Source organism: Leptodactylus fuscus, chromosome 6, assembly GCF_031893055.1.
Source record: "Leptodactylus fuscus isolate aLepFus1 chromosome 6, aLepFus1.hap2, whole genome shotgun sequence".
In the NCBI taxonomy this organism is placed as follows: domain Eukaryota; kingdom Metazoa; phylum Chordata; class Amphibia; order Anura; family Leptodactylidae; genus Leptodactylus; species Leptodactylus fuscus.
Window position 1 is genome coordinate 52,868,373 of NC_134270.1, and position 16,586 is coordinate 52,884,958.

The 16,586-nt window shown below is 44.2% G+C and overlaps 1 protein-coding gene across 1 annotated transcript in view; it reads left to right on the forward strand.

Moving 5' to 3' along the window:
* Positions 1-16,586, forward strand: part of DNAJC11 (DnaJ heat shock protein family (Hsp40) member C11) — a 107,679-nt gene that overhangs the window by 77,813 nt on the left and 13,280 nt on the right. The window contains exons 7-8 of the mRNA XM_075279939.1: positions 4,726-4,799; positions 11,412-11,601. Coding sequence (XP_075136040.1) covers positions 4,726-4,799; positions 11,412-11,601 — 264 coding nt within the window. The remainder of the gene's footprint in view (positions 1-4,725; positions 4,800-11,411; positions 11,602-16,586) is intronic.

Here is a 16,586-nt window from a genome sequence, read left to right on the forward strand (position 1 = left end):
TGTCAGTGAGCGGTATAAAACTGAATCCCATTGACTTCAATGGGTGCCGTCTTACGTGCACTACACATTGAAGTCAATGGGAGGTGTACCCTTCCTGTCACTGCTCTCCCTTGGCTTCATAAGAGGTCTTGGACTGATGACAAAGTTTGTCCGCTTCCCTTTGTGGCGCGCCAAACGCTTGGAGTGTGCCGTATATATGGGGAAATGAGGAAACTCTTTAGGAATGATGATCCACTGACTCCTATCTCGGGTAACCCAGACTTTCCGGCTGCCTTGGACTTGCCATTCCTAGACCACGTTGTCGGGGGTCCAGTTCTCCGTCTTCGACATGTCAAGTCACGTCGGTCTCTTCGCTTCTCCCTTGTGCGGAACTGCTGGCCCGGTCGCCGTCGCCTGACTCTGTCTCTGCGTGTTGGCACTACTCTCAGCTTTCTTACTTTTACTTCTCTCTCAAGCTCTCTAACGATCTCCTCAGACCCTTGCTCCCTCTTTAACATCTATGTCTTTCCTCTGTAGCTCCCGCACAAACTGTCTCCCTTCTCTATGATAGACTTGTGGAGGACTCGGAGGCCCCCTTGCCTGCTTTTGTTGGGGGTTGGGAATCTCATTTCTGCTGGGTGTGTTGTCATCTGCCTTCCAAGCCTGTCACAAATTTTCCATCTGTAGGGCACAGGAAACTAATTATAAAATTCTCTCGTGATGGTATAGAGTTCTGACTCTTCTCCATGCCATCTACCCTTCTACGTCTGACAGGTGCTGGATGTGTCTCTCTGGTCGGGGTACGATGGCCCACATCTGGTGGAGATGTTCCCTCTTGCACCCTTTTTGGTCTGGGGTTAGGCAGGTGATACATCAAGTCACGGGAGTAGATCTGGATGATGACCCCGCTCAACTGCTCCTCTCAATTTTCTCCCGCGAGTTTAGGAAGTCCACCCGCAGGCTTCTTGGTTTTATGTTGGTGGCGGCTAGGACAGTTATCCCCCGGCTGTGGAAATTTCAGACCCCCCCCTACACTCCTCTCCTGGCTGAAGGAATTCCTACACTTCCGCTCCATGGAAGACCTGATGGCCCAACTTTGCCCTGACACAGGGACACACCAGCAGACTTGGCTACTCTGGAACCACTTTTATTACTCCGCTGATTTCCGCACCCTCTTCCCTCCTGGTCCTTCATAATCCCACTCCCCGTCTCCCTCTGTTGTCTCTGTGTCTTGTGTTTTGTGTTCTTATTCTTTTTGTATTTTAGGTTTGTGGTTTTTGGTTTGTGTTCTGATGATCTTGTAATATTTGCCGCTGCGACGGAGCTTCTGTCCCCCCTCCCCCCCCTCCCATATTGCGGTTTTGCATTGCTTTCCCTGAGTTCCCCCCCCCTCCCTTTTCTTCCCTCCCACCCCCCTCCCCCTTTTCCGCTTTGTAAAAATTTTGGAAAATCCTCCAATAAACTTTAATGTCGAAAAAAAAAGAAATCAATGGGAGGCTTTTTAACCCATTGATTTCAATGTGTAGCGCGCGTAAGATGGCATCCATTGAAGTAAATGGAGTTCTGTTTTACATCGCTCACTCTGACACCTGTTTACGTGTCAGAATGAGCGGCGCGTTATTCCGTGGGAATGGGGCCTTACAATAAAAGGAAACACCTATATATAGATTATACGTGATCCACAATTGAGAATAGTTTGTGGTCACCCCCTCCCTGTGCATTGACCTGCCCATAATACTCTCTCATACAAATCTATGAACATATCCAGTTCTCATGTTCCATATCTCCAAATGCTGCTTGGGCCCAATGTATGAACGAAGAGATCATAGAATTAACAGTCAGAAGATAAAAACAGATGAGATTTAAAAAAAATAAATAAATAACTTGTCTGTATCTGATTTTAATAAGAAAAATATATAAATGGGTCTATAAAACCCATAGACTCGAGTGCTGCTGTGTCTGGAAGAAGGCCACCATGTTTTTGTAATTTCATATAACCCATTGGAGGCCTAGCTTTCCCAGGTAATGAAGCGGTTAAGGGATTATTTATCCTTGGTGTTGGTATGTATATTTATGTATATTTTATGAAACTATTCAGATACATATGCAAAGAAAGCATAAAAAATAAGCAAGCGTGTTGGCGGCTCTAGGTTAATAAATGTGCATCTATCAGCATATAATAGATATTTCAGTCTGTGTGGATGGCCGGTTCTCACATCTGTCAGTCCCCTGAGTAGATGGCTCCATGTGACAATATGCAAAGTAAAAGCATATGATAAAACTTGGGGTTCTGCTCAGTGCACCGTGTGATCCAAACCATATAGGATTGGGGGGGGGAGAAGACGGTTCTGGATAAACAATATTATCACTTCTTTCTTTGGGCAATGTATAAATTATTAAAAAATGGGTTTATAAAGATATGTTTACACTGGCCAGGTATACGGTGGAACTAGGGGCCAAAAATCTGCAGATTTTACAGTAGCATTAAAAGGGATGAGATGTTACCAGATATCGTCTACACGTACAGTATATCGGCATAGGCTACATCATATGCAGGGTCCAGGGTAAGATATGGCATACACAACATGGGGGATATCCTTGTGCCGCTCATGACTCCACTTGATACTTTTTCTGTGATCTCAGACCACAAAACAGAATATAGGACCTTTCCTGATTTTTGGCCCCACTGGCGGCCCCATCCACAGACCCATTATAATACACAGGTGTGTGTATGGGCCATAGAAAATAATGGGTCAGTGCGATGGCCATGAAAAACCTGGTTCGCACACTGACTGTACACACATTCATGTGCATGGGGCCCTATCCTGCAGATTTCACCACTTTGAAATCTGCAAAAAATCCACATATAACTCATCCAGATTTTCTTTAGCTAGGTTTACATGTCATGTGGATGCGCTCACAGCAGTGGAGTTGCGCTGGTTCAGAATGAGTGTGTTCACAGGCCGCCATGATGTCCTCATAGACCATGAGTCAGAACTGTGTCTGAGAACACCAGCATCTATTCTGTTCAGAAGTAAATATACAGTGACTGACTGCTGTTCATAGAAGGCTACCGGTTTGGCTTTTCTTTCTAACATTAAAGTTAACAAAGTAAACTAGCATACAAAACCTCCTACTTCATGAATATTGTAAGAAAGGAACACATATACAAGAGATCTAAACTCAATGGGGAAAATCTACAGGAGCTACATTTGGATTTGGTAGAGATTTTATTATAAATACATACAGAGCATTACATATCTACATGCAGATGGCAATACTATGTATTTACTTCTAATAAAATCTATCTATTATCAGGATTATTGACATGACAGGGAGGCAGTCCTCTCTGTGCCTATGGTATTAGCCGGTAGAGACAGGGAGGAAGTAATGCCTTTATCTTTTACATGAGGACACAAATACTTTGTGCGGTCATTTACAAGTAGCGACAGCAAGTTATTGTATTCTGTGACCACATCATTTACCAAAAAATGGAAAGGTGGTAATAATTGTGTAGATAGGACAGTAATAGCTATGCCTCATTGAGGAGGAGAAACAGTGACTCTGTGATCTATGCCTACATCTTTTACAGATAGAGACTGTGAGGTAGTACTGTCTGTGCCTACATCATCTACAGGTAGAGACTGTGAGGTAGTACTGTCTGTGCCTACATCATATACAAGTAAAGACTGTGAGATAGTACTGTCTGTGCCTACATCATCTACAGGTAGAGACTATAAGGTTGTGCTTTCTGTGCCTACATCAATTACTGGTAGAGACTGAGATAGCACTGTCTGTGCCTACATCATATACAGGTAGAGACTGTGAGATAGTACTGTCTGTGCCTACATCATATACAAGTAAAGACTGAGATAGTACTGTCTGTGCCTACATCATATTCAGGTAGAGGCTGTGAGATAGTATGTCTGTGCTTACATCATCTACAGGTAGAGACTATAAGGTAGTACTGTCTGTGCTTACATCATCTACAGGTAGAGACTATAAGGTAGTACTGTCTGTGCTTACATCATCTACAGGTAGAGACTATAAGGTAGTACTGTCTGTGCCTACATCATATACAGGTAGAAACTATAAGGTAGTACTGTCTGTGCCTATATCATATTCAGGTAGAGGCTGTGAGATAGTATGTCTGTGCTTACATCATCTACAGGTAGAGACTATAAGATAGTACTGTCTGTGCCTACATCATATACAGGTAGAAACTATAAGGTAGTACTATCTGTGCCTACATCAATTACTGTTAGAGTGAAGATGATGACACTGTGTTTGGCTACATCATTTATTTGGAGAAGCTGTGAGGCAGTTATTGTTTGTAGCATTTTGGAGAGAAAAAAGGAAAGACATGGACTTCACCTCCCAATATTATACATTGATCTATGCTCCTCAGGAAAACAGTTCCCACAAGGAGAGCAACCCAATGGCCAGACTAAGAGCTCAGGCTTCGGACCACACCGCCCTATAGATACTGTGCAGCAGCACAGCAATGGCAGACACTATGTAGCCCCATACAGATCTTACAGCACTATTTGTAACTAATCCTTTTATAGGGTGGGACTCAGAAGCTTCATTTACATGTGACATTACCACTGTGTCTGCATTGTTCAGTGACAGAACGGCCGTGGTGTTTGTATATGCATTATTTAAGCAAAATATACAGCTTTCCTTAGTAAGATGACAGCAAAGTTCTTGAATTCTATTCATTTACTTTCTTTTCTTCTTTTTCAGTTAGAGTTTGGAGCTGGTGACCTCCAGGGACCTCTGTTTGGACTGAAGATTTTTCGGAACCTCACACCAAAATGGTAGAGTTTTATTAGCTCTTTTTTTTTCAGATTTTTCTCATTACTTGGGTACAGACATAATGAAGTCATGGAGTGGTTTTCATCCGCATAATTTGCTACTACCATATTTCTGGGCATTTAAAAAGTCTGTTTGAGATGTAAATCGTATGGTTATCAATTCAGTCCCTAAGAGCTAAAGGTTTGGGCTGTAAAGAGGGAGGAGCTGTGACAACTCAAAACATTTCAAAAGGAGGGGAAAGGGCGTGGTATGCCAACATTGTTACATTCTTAATGGAAGTGAGGGTAAGTTCACACTGGGTTTTTTGGACCGGAACCTGAGGTGGAGGCCGCCTCAGGTTCAGGTCCAAAATACGGATAGCTGCGACTGGATGCCGGTGCAGTGCACCAGCATCCAGTCGTGCACTCCGCTCCGGATTAGGCCTAAATGAATGAGCCAGTCCGGAGGGAGTGTCTTCTCGCCTCTTTTCCCGGGAGCCGGAACAAACGGCTCCCAGAAAAAAAAGAACTGACCGGCTCCCATTGATTTCAATAGGAGCCAACTTTTTGGTCAAGATTTTGAGGGACATACGGCCCCAAAATACTGACCAAAAAACCCTGTGTGAACTTACCCTGAAACTCCCCCAGTTCTCCAGGTCAGTGGGGGTTTTAGCAGTCGCACCCCCACCGATCATTTGGCCTATGGCATATCAATTATTGAAGTCCTTCTCCAAGGATTAGTGATTGGTAGAGGTCACAAGAACAGGGGTCCCAGATTGCAAAGCTAGTAGCACATGTGCATACCATATTAGGACCCTTGTACATGACTGAGTCCCATCTGTGGGAAATGTTCCATGTGTGAGCACTAGAACCCAGCCTGTATTGGCCCATGTACATAGGCGTCACTATATCATAGTAAGTTATGGTGCTTTGAGCTCCCGAGGACCCCGATCACTACAGTAACGACTTGACATAAGGCTATCAGTGCAATACTGTAGCGATTGGGCTGTTCGGGAGCTCACTGCATCATAACTGTTCAGTTTGGGTCCTATGCCCACACATAGACTGTTTCCCACGGACAGGACTTGGTCATGTGCAAGGGCCCTTAGTCCCTGAGTACAGTGCTTTCCTGCCTTTGTAATCCCATAATATTGAATAGAGTGGCGGCAACCACTATGACCACTGATCTATTCAAATGGGGGACTCGGGGCCGTATTCTTGTGGTCAGTGTGGACTCGCTGCAGTAAGGCCCACATTCACTAGGCACTCAACCCCTATCCTGTTTGTGGGTACTTCTCACAGCTGAGAGTTTGTTACAGGTGTATCCCGACCAGACATTACTAGTCTGGGATCTTAGAGTAAGCTCACACAGAGTTTTTTGGTCAGGATTTTGAGGCCGTATCCGCCTAAAAACCCTGACCAAAAAGACAGCTCCCATTGAAATCAATGGGAGCCGGTCAGGTCTCCTGGAAAAACAAGCGACATGCTCATTCTTCAGGCCGATTCACCTTGCGATTCAGCCTGAAAACACTCCCGAGGGAGGCCTCCGATTTCGGATGAAATTTGGATCTCATTTTGAGGCAGAATTTGCTTCCATATCAGCTCCAAAATCCTGTGTGTGAACTTGCGGATGGATTTCTACTGGTTTTCAGTTATCTTAATAAAATTTCCATCTACTGACCTCAAAACATGAGTCTTGAAAGTTAAAACTAATTTAGATAAAAATGGCCGTATCATTGGTAATCATTACCGGCCCAACCAGAGAGGGCGATCAGGGGCAAGGTGTCCCATTTATGGCCTGCGATCTGCTTGGTCATGGATAGTATTCTGGTGTTCGGCAAATTTAAAGCTTCTCCTGCAGAATTTATCACTTGAGGATGGAAATCTTTATTGTGTTTAATCCATAACACTGATGTGCCCAGTAATGCCCCCCCCCCCTCCCCCGCCTAGCCGCAAAACACATTCTCTTTGTCAGCCGTACTAAACAGCAGCTTTAAAATCCATAATTAGGGTCCTTTGGGCAGGAAGGTAAGGTCACACCTTCACAGCTGAAATGAGTCGCACTAGATTAATTTTTAAGGCAGTTTGCGTTTCTGCGAGAGGTAATTTATTTCCCATCCAGAATAAGGATATGACCCCCATAAACAGTGTCAATGTGAGACTTTGTTATTTAGGTCACTGTTTGTTTAACATCAGCATTATTCGTGTTGTATCTACTTGCAGCTGGGTATGTAGGACGCCGCTGTCATAAAGATCTTTGTCAGTTGACATGCAGTACTGCTCTGCAGCCAGTAGAGGGCCTCTGACTGCTAGTACTACTGAAAAAGTCTCGGTTTCCATTAGAATTGCTCATAGCGGTGTAATCCTGTACAGATGTAGCAGTGCTGAGTATGTCATAATATAAGGGAATCAGTGTGAGGTAACACAAAGGTAACGGGTGCAGACGCACCTGCTGACAACCTCTCTATCAATCTGTGACCCCTTTATTCTTTAGAGAGGTAGCGGGCCCCTAGTCATCTTGCAGCTGTCCTTTAATTTTATGGGCAGAGGAGAAAAACCTGAGCTAAGCCCAATGAAGACATAGTAGCATGGAGATTTCCTTATGTAGCCACCACTTGGTTCCAGCAATATGAAAAGTCCCAGCAGTTGTTATGCTAGTACCTTTTACAAAGCGTTAACTATCATTGTATCTTTTCCGCTAGCATAAGAATCATTGTATTCTTCTCCCTGTGTGAACAGGGAATGTGCTGCCAACTAGTATGGGTGTCAGATGCCCACAATCTGACACTAGTGTCCTGTCCTTTTATCTATAACCCAGAAAACTGATTTAAAGGGTCCCTCAGCAAATGCCCATGTTGAGACAACCCCTTTAAGGCTGAACACTGTAGTGAGTTGTTTCCTAATGTGGCCATTATTACTTACATCTTCCTCAGGGGTGCCAGCCAGCACACAACCCAAGATGTCAGCCTCTGCTATGTGTACTTTCAGAATTTAAAGGGGTGGTCCACCTAGATGTTTTTTAACCCTTTTCTTGCCATTTGACCTACATTTATAATGTTGATTCAGACCTGAATCCTTCAGTTGATATATGGCAAGTGCTGGCTGTATTGTACAGCAGATATCCACTGGCAGCTTCAGTTATAAGCAGTGACACAGCAGTAGAGGGCTCATTCTGTGCTCCAGGTGGTCCCCGTAAAGCAATGGTAGGGTGCCAAGCTGTTGTCATGGGGCTCCAGTGGACCAAAGAATGCCACCAAGCCTTCCGTCTTTGTACACCTGGCCACCAGGCCTTCCATCTTTGTACACCTGGCCACCAGGCCTTCCATCTTTGTACACCTGGCCACCAGGCCTTCCATCTTTGTACACCTGGCCACCAGGCCTTCCATCTTTGTACACCTGACCACCAGGCCTTCCATCTTTGTACACCTGACCACCAGGCCTTCCATCTTTGTACACCTGGCCACCAGGCCTTCCATCTTTGTACACCTGGCCACCAGGCCTTCCATCTTTGTACACCTGGCCACCAGGCCTTCCATCTTTGTACACCTGGCCACCAGGCCTTCCATCTTTGTACACCTGACCACCAGGCCTTCCATCTTTGTACACCTGACCACCAGGCCTTCCATCTTTGTACACCTGGCCATTTTCTGTGTGGCTGTTCTAATCTATTGACAATACACAACAGTAAAAAGTACTGCACTCAGATTTGCACAAGTGAACAAACTCCACATATTAATAAATCCCTTAAAGGGACAAAAAGTGGAAAATTAAGTTTTTGTTTTTAATAGAAAATCAAATAATTAAAGAGGAACTTTCAATTCCTCCAACAAGTCCAACTCTTTTGCATCATTTATTAGGCTCTATTCCACTGATTCTGGCGCAGTTGAAATTTTTTCTCTAGCCCCCACCATGCCCGAGCAACCAATGCTGTTGGTTTTGGTGTCTGATATGCTAGACCCTATACTGTCAGAGGGTGGTGTCAGACAGGAGCAGACCTGAGCTCTGACACTGGCTGCCTCTGATTGGAGCTCTGAATCACACACCCTTGTCTTGTCTGAAGTATCCATGTTAATGGAATATAAAAATGATTTATCTCCTACTGTGATGGGGGGTTTTGGTTGCTTTCCCTCAGAAAAATAAATAAAATTGCATAGCTTTTAACAGCAACATTTACTAGTGCTATTAAAAAAAAAAAAATCCTCCAAAAAAAAACTAAACCAGCCCTCGTATGAGTATGTAGATGAAATAATATAAAAGTTATGGCCATGGGACACAAAAAAAAAGATTTTAATAAATTGCTACAGCAGGAAGGGGTTAATAGGCTCAGAGTGGAAAAAACAGACAGAAGTCATGATTTTGATGGTTTCTGAGCCGCTGATGCTTACTATGTCTCTTCTGGACCCATCGCAAAACTGAAATCAGTAGGAATTGCCCGCTCAGCCAGTCACTTCCTGAGGCAGGGTGACTAATATATCCAGTGATGGGCTGAGCTGGCATTTCCTGTGTTAAAGGAAACAGGAATCCAAGACTAGCTGAACAACCCCTTTAAATTCTGTTTGAGAATTATAGAGACACTAAACCTATATTGTATTTGGCTATGCCATTGAATGCGCTCTGCTGCTCCCTGTTTCCAACCACAAACCCCTCCAGCCTGAAAACCTCCAGATACGTATATACATAGGTGTGATTGATGCCAACACCTCCCTATATAAGACTCCTGGACTCTTATAAAGTGCTGAAGTTAGGCGATGTGCTCCTTTAAGATCTCCGTTCCTACTGTGTACTGTTCTGCCTGTGAAAGGCAATGTGTCCTTCCCTGTGGCACGTGCAGATGATGAGTGTGACAGTAGCTGCTCGGGTATACAAGTGCTTCCATTATGTCTTATACTTGCTCTCCAGGAAAGCAGCGATTATTGAAATTTTTCCGAAATGCCGCTTTGTATACAACCTGCGCTACAATACGTCCTCTGCTGCCTGGTGATTAAATGAGGTTTATTTGCATAGCAAGAGGAAAGTAGCAGCTATGAAAAGTGCAAAAATAAGATAGGACAAGTGCATCTGTAGAGTATTTGTCCTGTGTCATGACCTGGACAGATAGCTAGAGCTTTATCGCTTAACACATCATGTCTGCCTATAATGATAAGTGACTACATACAATACATCATTGGGGAAAAGCCGCAGGTATCTAGAAGTCACAGTGCCTCCATCAGGTTGGACCAGAATAAAATTTTGAACAGTATGTACTGACACTGTTTCACTAAGGCAGTTTGACTTCTAGATATGTGGTTTTCTCCCTATTGGACTGCTGGACCTACAGTTGCGCAGCAGCCTTTGATGTGGATATTCTCTATCTGTTGTATAGGACTTATTACCTTATAATGCACTGTGTATCTTTTTTTCCTACATGCTAGACTTATCTTGCACTGCATAAAATCTTCTGCTCCAGTCACATCTAGAGCTGCATTTACAATGGTGTCACTTTCCTATTAGCGGTGTGACCTCAGCCTGTGCCGGTGTACTGTCAGTACTGATCTGCTTTCCTGCATTTAGGATTTGTTACATGGGCATAGAGGGGGCGGATTATGGCGCGGAATCCACGTCATAATCCGCCCCCTCACAATGGTGGTCTATGGTGTTTTTCCCGTAGCGGAAAAAAGAAGCGACGTGACCTTTCTTGAGGCGGATTCCGCCTCAGGAAGTCAATACAAGTGAATGGGAGGTGGAAACCGCGTCACGGTTTTTGGTGCGGTTTTTTAAGGTCCATTCACTGTCCGGGAGGGAAAACGGCCTGGCGTTTTTTTAGACTGTTTTTACAAAAAAAAAAACGCTCCAAAAACGCCTCAGTGTCCAAAAACCGCTTCAGGAATAATAATAATTCCTGAAGCGTTTTTTTTCCGGACCAAATTCCGCCACACGGTATTCACATGTGAACTAACCCTTAGGGTGCATTCACACTACGTAACGGCAGCGTGTATCACAGCCGTACACGCCGGCACTACAGCAGGGCTGCCGAACACTTCCCATTCATTTCTATGGGAGCCGGCATACGAGCGCTCCCCATAGAAATGAATGGACTGCTTTTTTCCATTCATTTCTATGGGGAGCGCTCGCATGCCGGCTCCCATAGAAATGAATGGGAAGTGTTCGGCAGCCCTGCTGTAGCGCCGGCGTGTACAGCTGTAGTATACGCTGGCGTTACATAGTGTGAATGCACCCTTAGGGTTCTGTATGTCAGTACTAGGCTGACAGCGAGCTGCATTGTGATGAGCAGTAAGACCTAGTCAGTGTGCTGTAATGGTGGTAGACTAGTGACATATCATTGAGGAGGTGATTTTGTACTATGTCCACTCTGTACATGTAGCCTGTAGACCAGGGGTAGGGAACGTACGGCTCTCCAGCTGTTGCAAAACTACAATTCCCAGCATGCATACTGGCTCTGCTGTTCTGGGAACTCCCATGGAAGTGAATGGAGCATGCTGGGAGTTGTAGTTTCACAGCAGCTGGAGAGCCAAAGGTTCCCTACCCCTGCTGTAGACTGATATATAGCCACTCCATCCTCAGTGACTTTGTATAACACAGAATAGAACAAATGTCTCCCCCATACGTTATTCATTTGCTACTTTTCTTCTCTTCTAGTTTCTTCACTACAAGTTGCGTTTTGCAGTTTTCCTCCCAAGGAGTCAGACCAGGCCTCACAACGATGGTTGCGCGACATCTGGACAAAAACACAATGGGTTACATCCAGTGGCGCTGGGGCATCCAGTCAGCAATGAACACTAGTATTGTCCGGGACACAAAGACCAGCCACTTCACTATGGCCTTCCAGGTGAGGATAATATATTCACCATGCATGTCTGTGGGACCGTTAAATCTGATCACCATGTTCCATGTACAATTTGGCAATCTCCTACCTGTGCTATCTGGTGCTGGGCTTAACCCCTGAACTGACCAGTACCCTGCCTCTTACCAGCGCTCAATGGTGCATTACCTAATTGTAATGTGTAATGCCTGCCCTTTAAGTACTGAGCTGACTGGTGCTTAGTATCCACATCTATCCTGTGCTTGACGGTGTGACCCTCTGCCCTGTTCCTGACGGAAGGGACCTGTCTTGGGCCCTGTGCCTAACAGGGATGGGGGGGGGGGGGAGTTGCCTTGGGCCCTGTGTTTCACTGGCTGTCATTTTCAGACTCCCAAAAGCTTGGTAGCCCTCTCAGCCTAACACTAGCTCTTCCTGAGCCTCCCGGTGCAGACACCTCTATTGCACAGCACTGTATCGCAGCCTTTTATGTGGCATAGGACTTATTGTAGTACTACTCATTTGATATAAATAAATGCTTTCATTAAATCATAGGAATTGTCTTCTCCTGTACAGCTCTGTAAGTACGTAAATAAATTTCCTGTGTTAGGATAGCAAGTGCGCCTCTAGAAAATAATTTATCACCCAGTACAGCCTGAATTATACAGTAAGTGATCGTTTGCAGCCTGTCGGGACCAGGAGACTGCAGAATCACATATATAATGTACACATTGTAGCCAGTAATAGATAGTGTACGAGCAGCGCATACTCTAATCATGAGTGCTGCGTCTCCAGATATGTGCAGCACACAGGAAGCGCCAGAGACTTCCACTCGCGCTGAATGTCGGAGCTGGTTCCACTCCACTTAAGTTGAATTGGAGAGACCGGGTATAATTAAAACCCAAATCGCTATAACCATTATATGAATGTTTTATGCCGTTCAATTACACTCTTTAATAAATGTACATTTTATGATCCCTTTTTGGGCTGTTTTGGCTGATGCATTGCTTTTTGCAAAACCCATAAATATAAAAGTGCGCTACATTAAAAATACTAATGCAGAAGGGGATGCTGTGTGCTAAGAGCATCCTAGCTAAAGGCGACAGTAGAAGAACCATTGTCTGCTAAGCACAGTTAACAGCGCTATCCTATCTCACACGCTTGCTAGCCCATGACGGCAAGTCTGCGCGTTTCGCTTTAACCAAGGGTCACTGTAAGTAATGCAATTAAACAGCTCGCCTTCCTCTTTATAAACACATCCTTAAATATCGCGCTCCCTGGCATCTGACTAAAGTGATAGTTAATCTCATCCCCAGCTGGCTCACTCATACGGTTAAAATTTCAATTAAAAAAGAGAAAAAACGCGTAGGGACTTTATAGCTGACGGAAGGTTTTATTAGCTTTTTTTTTTTCTCCCTTTTAAACCTCTCGATCTATAAAATAAAACACGCCGGGCTGTAGATAACAAAGCAATTAGCAAACTGCGCTCCGGATAGAGGAACCTGCCGACAGAGATTGGTTTGTGAACAGTGCTGCCTGTGTCAGGTCTTTAGAGATATTTTGTATCAGTCGACAATAAGCATGCAAACCATGAGTATGTTCACACGTAGCATTTATGCTGCAGATTTTCAATCTGAACAATTTGCAGCAGCAGTGAAGTGCATGAAATCTGAACAAATCTGTCTGCGCAGATATCGATATGCGGTGCTGATTTTAAAGCATGTCAAGTTAGAATTTCACCGCAGAATATGCAATGTATAAAGAGACATGTGCAAGAAATCCATGACCCAATCGGCATGTAGAAAATCCTCAGATTCCACCACAAATGCATGACAGATTTTTGAAAATCTGTAGCAAATGATCTATCCTAAGACTTTACCTGTTAGCAGTCCCATGGTAGAACGCTACAGCTACTGACTGACAACAGGAGCAATAGACCATAGTAGTTGCTGGGAGGCAGGACTTGGGAGCAGGTGAGCAGATCTTACCCTGCCGTTTCGGGAGGCAGCAGGGCACTTGTCCAGGACGGTTGGGAGCCTATTATCTGTCTCTGTGACGTCACGTGACTTAACTTAGGAGGGGCTGACTGTACCTAGGGCTCATTTTCAGGGTAGGGCTTACTTTTGGAGAAATAGGGAAGTTTCTGACTGTTTTCCATGCCAAAGTCAGTGGTTGATTCTGCCTCCCATTGTTTTCAATGGAAGGCCAAGACTGCAGTAATATGGTAAATAAGCATCCTGCTCCATCTTGATGCTCGAGACTCCCCACTGTTTAGGCCCATTCCAGAGCCCAGAAAATAAAGAGGAATTCAAGACAGGTGTCTGCCTCAAATTCTTCTTCGTTTTCCGATGTGTGAATGGAGCCCAAGAGTATCACAGCTGTCTAAAGGTTGTTTGTGGTATTGCAGGTCAGTCTGATTCATATCCTTGAAGCTGAGCTGCAATACCAAGAACAACCCATGAGCTGGTGTGGCACTGTTTTGAAAGAATTCAGCCATGTTTTCCTAATCCTAGAAAACCTCTTTAACACAGTACCTGGCTCAATCGTCAGTGCCATCAGAAGATAGTTGGCATCAATGTGTGATACCACCAATTACCGCCATTTAACCCCATTGTGCCTTGATCAATAGTGACCTCAACACGTGAGGTTTATTGGAGTCATTGTCCCATCAAATAGATTGTGGGTGCTGATGGTTTGTCATGTTTTTATCCATCGAAATTTTGGGATGCATTAATGCCCCACATCCTTAAAGGGGTGTTCTGAGTCATTTTTTCCATCCTGCAAAGGTTTAAAATAATATATGTGTATTTACCCCTCTTTTCAGCTGGGGATCCAGCAAAGACTCTCTGTTTGGGTCCCCGGTCTCTCTGGCTGCTCACGTGTGGCCAAAGATCAATCGTTGCTTGATCATTGGTGCTCCGTTCCAGCATAGTATTACTGCTGAGCCACTTATCAGTTGATGTTGTCGCATGTGGGCAGAAGATCAAAAAATACTGGGAATCCGATCGAAGACTCTGATATAAACAATCACAAAAATAATGCATATGTGCAGAGTGATGTATACAAGATATAAGGACAAAAGAACTTGTCAAACAGTCACCCTACTAATATTATAAATGTGAAAGTATGGATGTTTGTTCCTCAATCACGCAAAAATGGCTGAACGGATTTGAATGAAATTTGGCACATAGATTGTAACCTCGATTAAAACATAGGCTACTTTTTATCCCGATAAATGACATGGCTTCACGACTGTTATGAATTTATGTTCACATACTATATTACACTGCTCTTGCAGCAGCTTATCTCAGCCAGGTCTGTTATCTCTCTATGTAAAAACACGCTAACCCTCAGTGGATTGTGTACACGCATTTCCAACAATACGCAGACGAAGTCACGGGCATAGGCTAGTATTCTATAAGGACAGCACTCCTTACACTATATAATGTAATGTATACACTTTGGCTCGGACATGTAGGGCTTTGTGTCTGTCAAAAAAAAAAAAAAACTGTTTCACCGTAGAGAGGCTGCATACAGACACCGGCGGTTTACTTTAAAGAGGACCTTTCATGGTTTGGAGCACAGGCAGTTCTATATACTGCTGAAAAGCTGACAGTGCGCTGAACTGCCTGTGCCCAATCTGATGAAAGGTCCTCTTTAAAAACCCATTCAAATGAAAGTGTTTTAAAACGGACCTCCGGCAAGCCGTCCCCTCCCAGCTTCTCCAGGGATTAGGATGGAAACCCCTGGGTGGGCAGCAGACGCTAGTGTCAACGCCCCCTTAGACACGACCTTTCATGCCCTTTATCATGGGCCATGTTACATATCACCGCAACACCATCAGATGGGCCGACCTCACACCTCAGAGTCATTGCTTTTCTCACTGACTGACAATATTCTATATACACAGTGATGGAGCCACTAGGAAAGCATTGTACTGTGTGTGGGGACCACTGGGAAGAGCATTATACAGTTTAGCAACTAAAAAAATTGTTGTCTTCTACATTTTTCAGGTTTTTTTTAGTCCCTGACTTGCATAGGATTTCACTTCCACCTGCCATTCCCCCTCCCCCAGATGACACCAGTCTTAATACATTCCTCCCACTTTTATCACAGTCCCCAGTGGAGTGGCCAAATCAAACTCCCTATTGGTATATCATTGGAGTATAGGAATAAACCAGATTACTCAGAGGAAACCCACACAAAATATTTCATCAGATTGATACCCAGGCCAAAGTGCCTATAATAGAAGAGTCACAAAATATATAAGATCAAACAGAAATTATTTATTTTTTTAAAATAAATAATATAAACTGTACATCAGGATGTTGGTAAAGTTTCAGATGACGCAACCATGGTGAAGACTGACTGAAGTGTTGGTGGTATTCAATCTGAAGTCTTCACATTACAGCAACACAGAATTGCCTTCCAGAATCCCGATGGCTGGGGGTCTTCTGCGGGGCTATAGATGTACCTCCTGGATCGGTTTGGGAACCACCTTCTTCTGTGTGATGCCGACTCTATTGCTGGCCAAGCCTCCTTTACTTGCCATGTGGGTGGTGAATTCTGCGTCTCAGAAATATTTTCACTGCTCATCTTTTGCGGTTCTGTTGTTGTTGCTCTGAGACATTTGGGAAACCACCATCGTCTTTGTGGCAAAATGGGATCTTGACTTGGCCAGGCTTCCTTCACTTGATACTGTAAAGGAGTGGTGATTGTCTCAGAGATATTTTCACTTACATTCTCTGACTGTAATACCTCCAAGTCTTTTTCTTCCTCCAAGATTTTATTGACATCCAATCCATTTTGGGGTGTTATCATTACATGGATGCTTTCAGTGTCTCTAATCTCCTTTCCTTCCTTATCCACCTCTTTATCCTCCTCCTCCAATGTGCGCCAGAATAAGACCTCAGCATACTTGCAAGGCCATAGTTCGTATTGAAAAGCTTCAACGTACTCCATAGTGACTGTGCATAAACTATTCACAAGCACAAGCAACTCTCCACCATCAACTG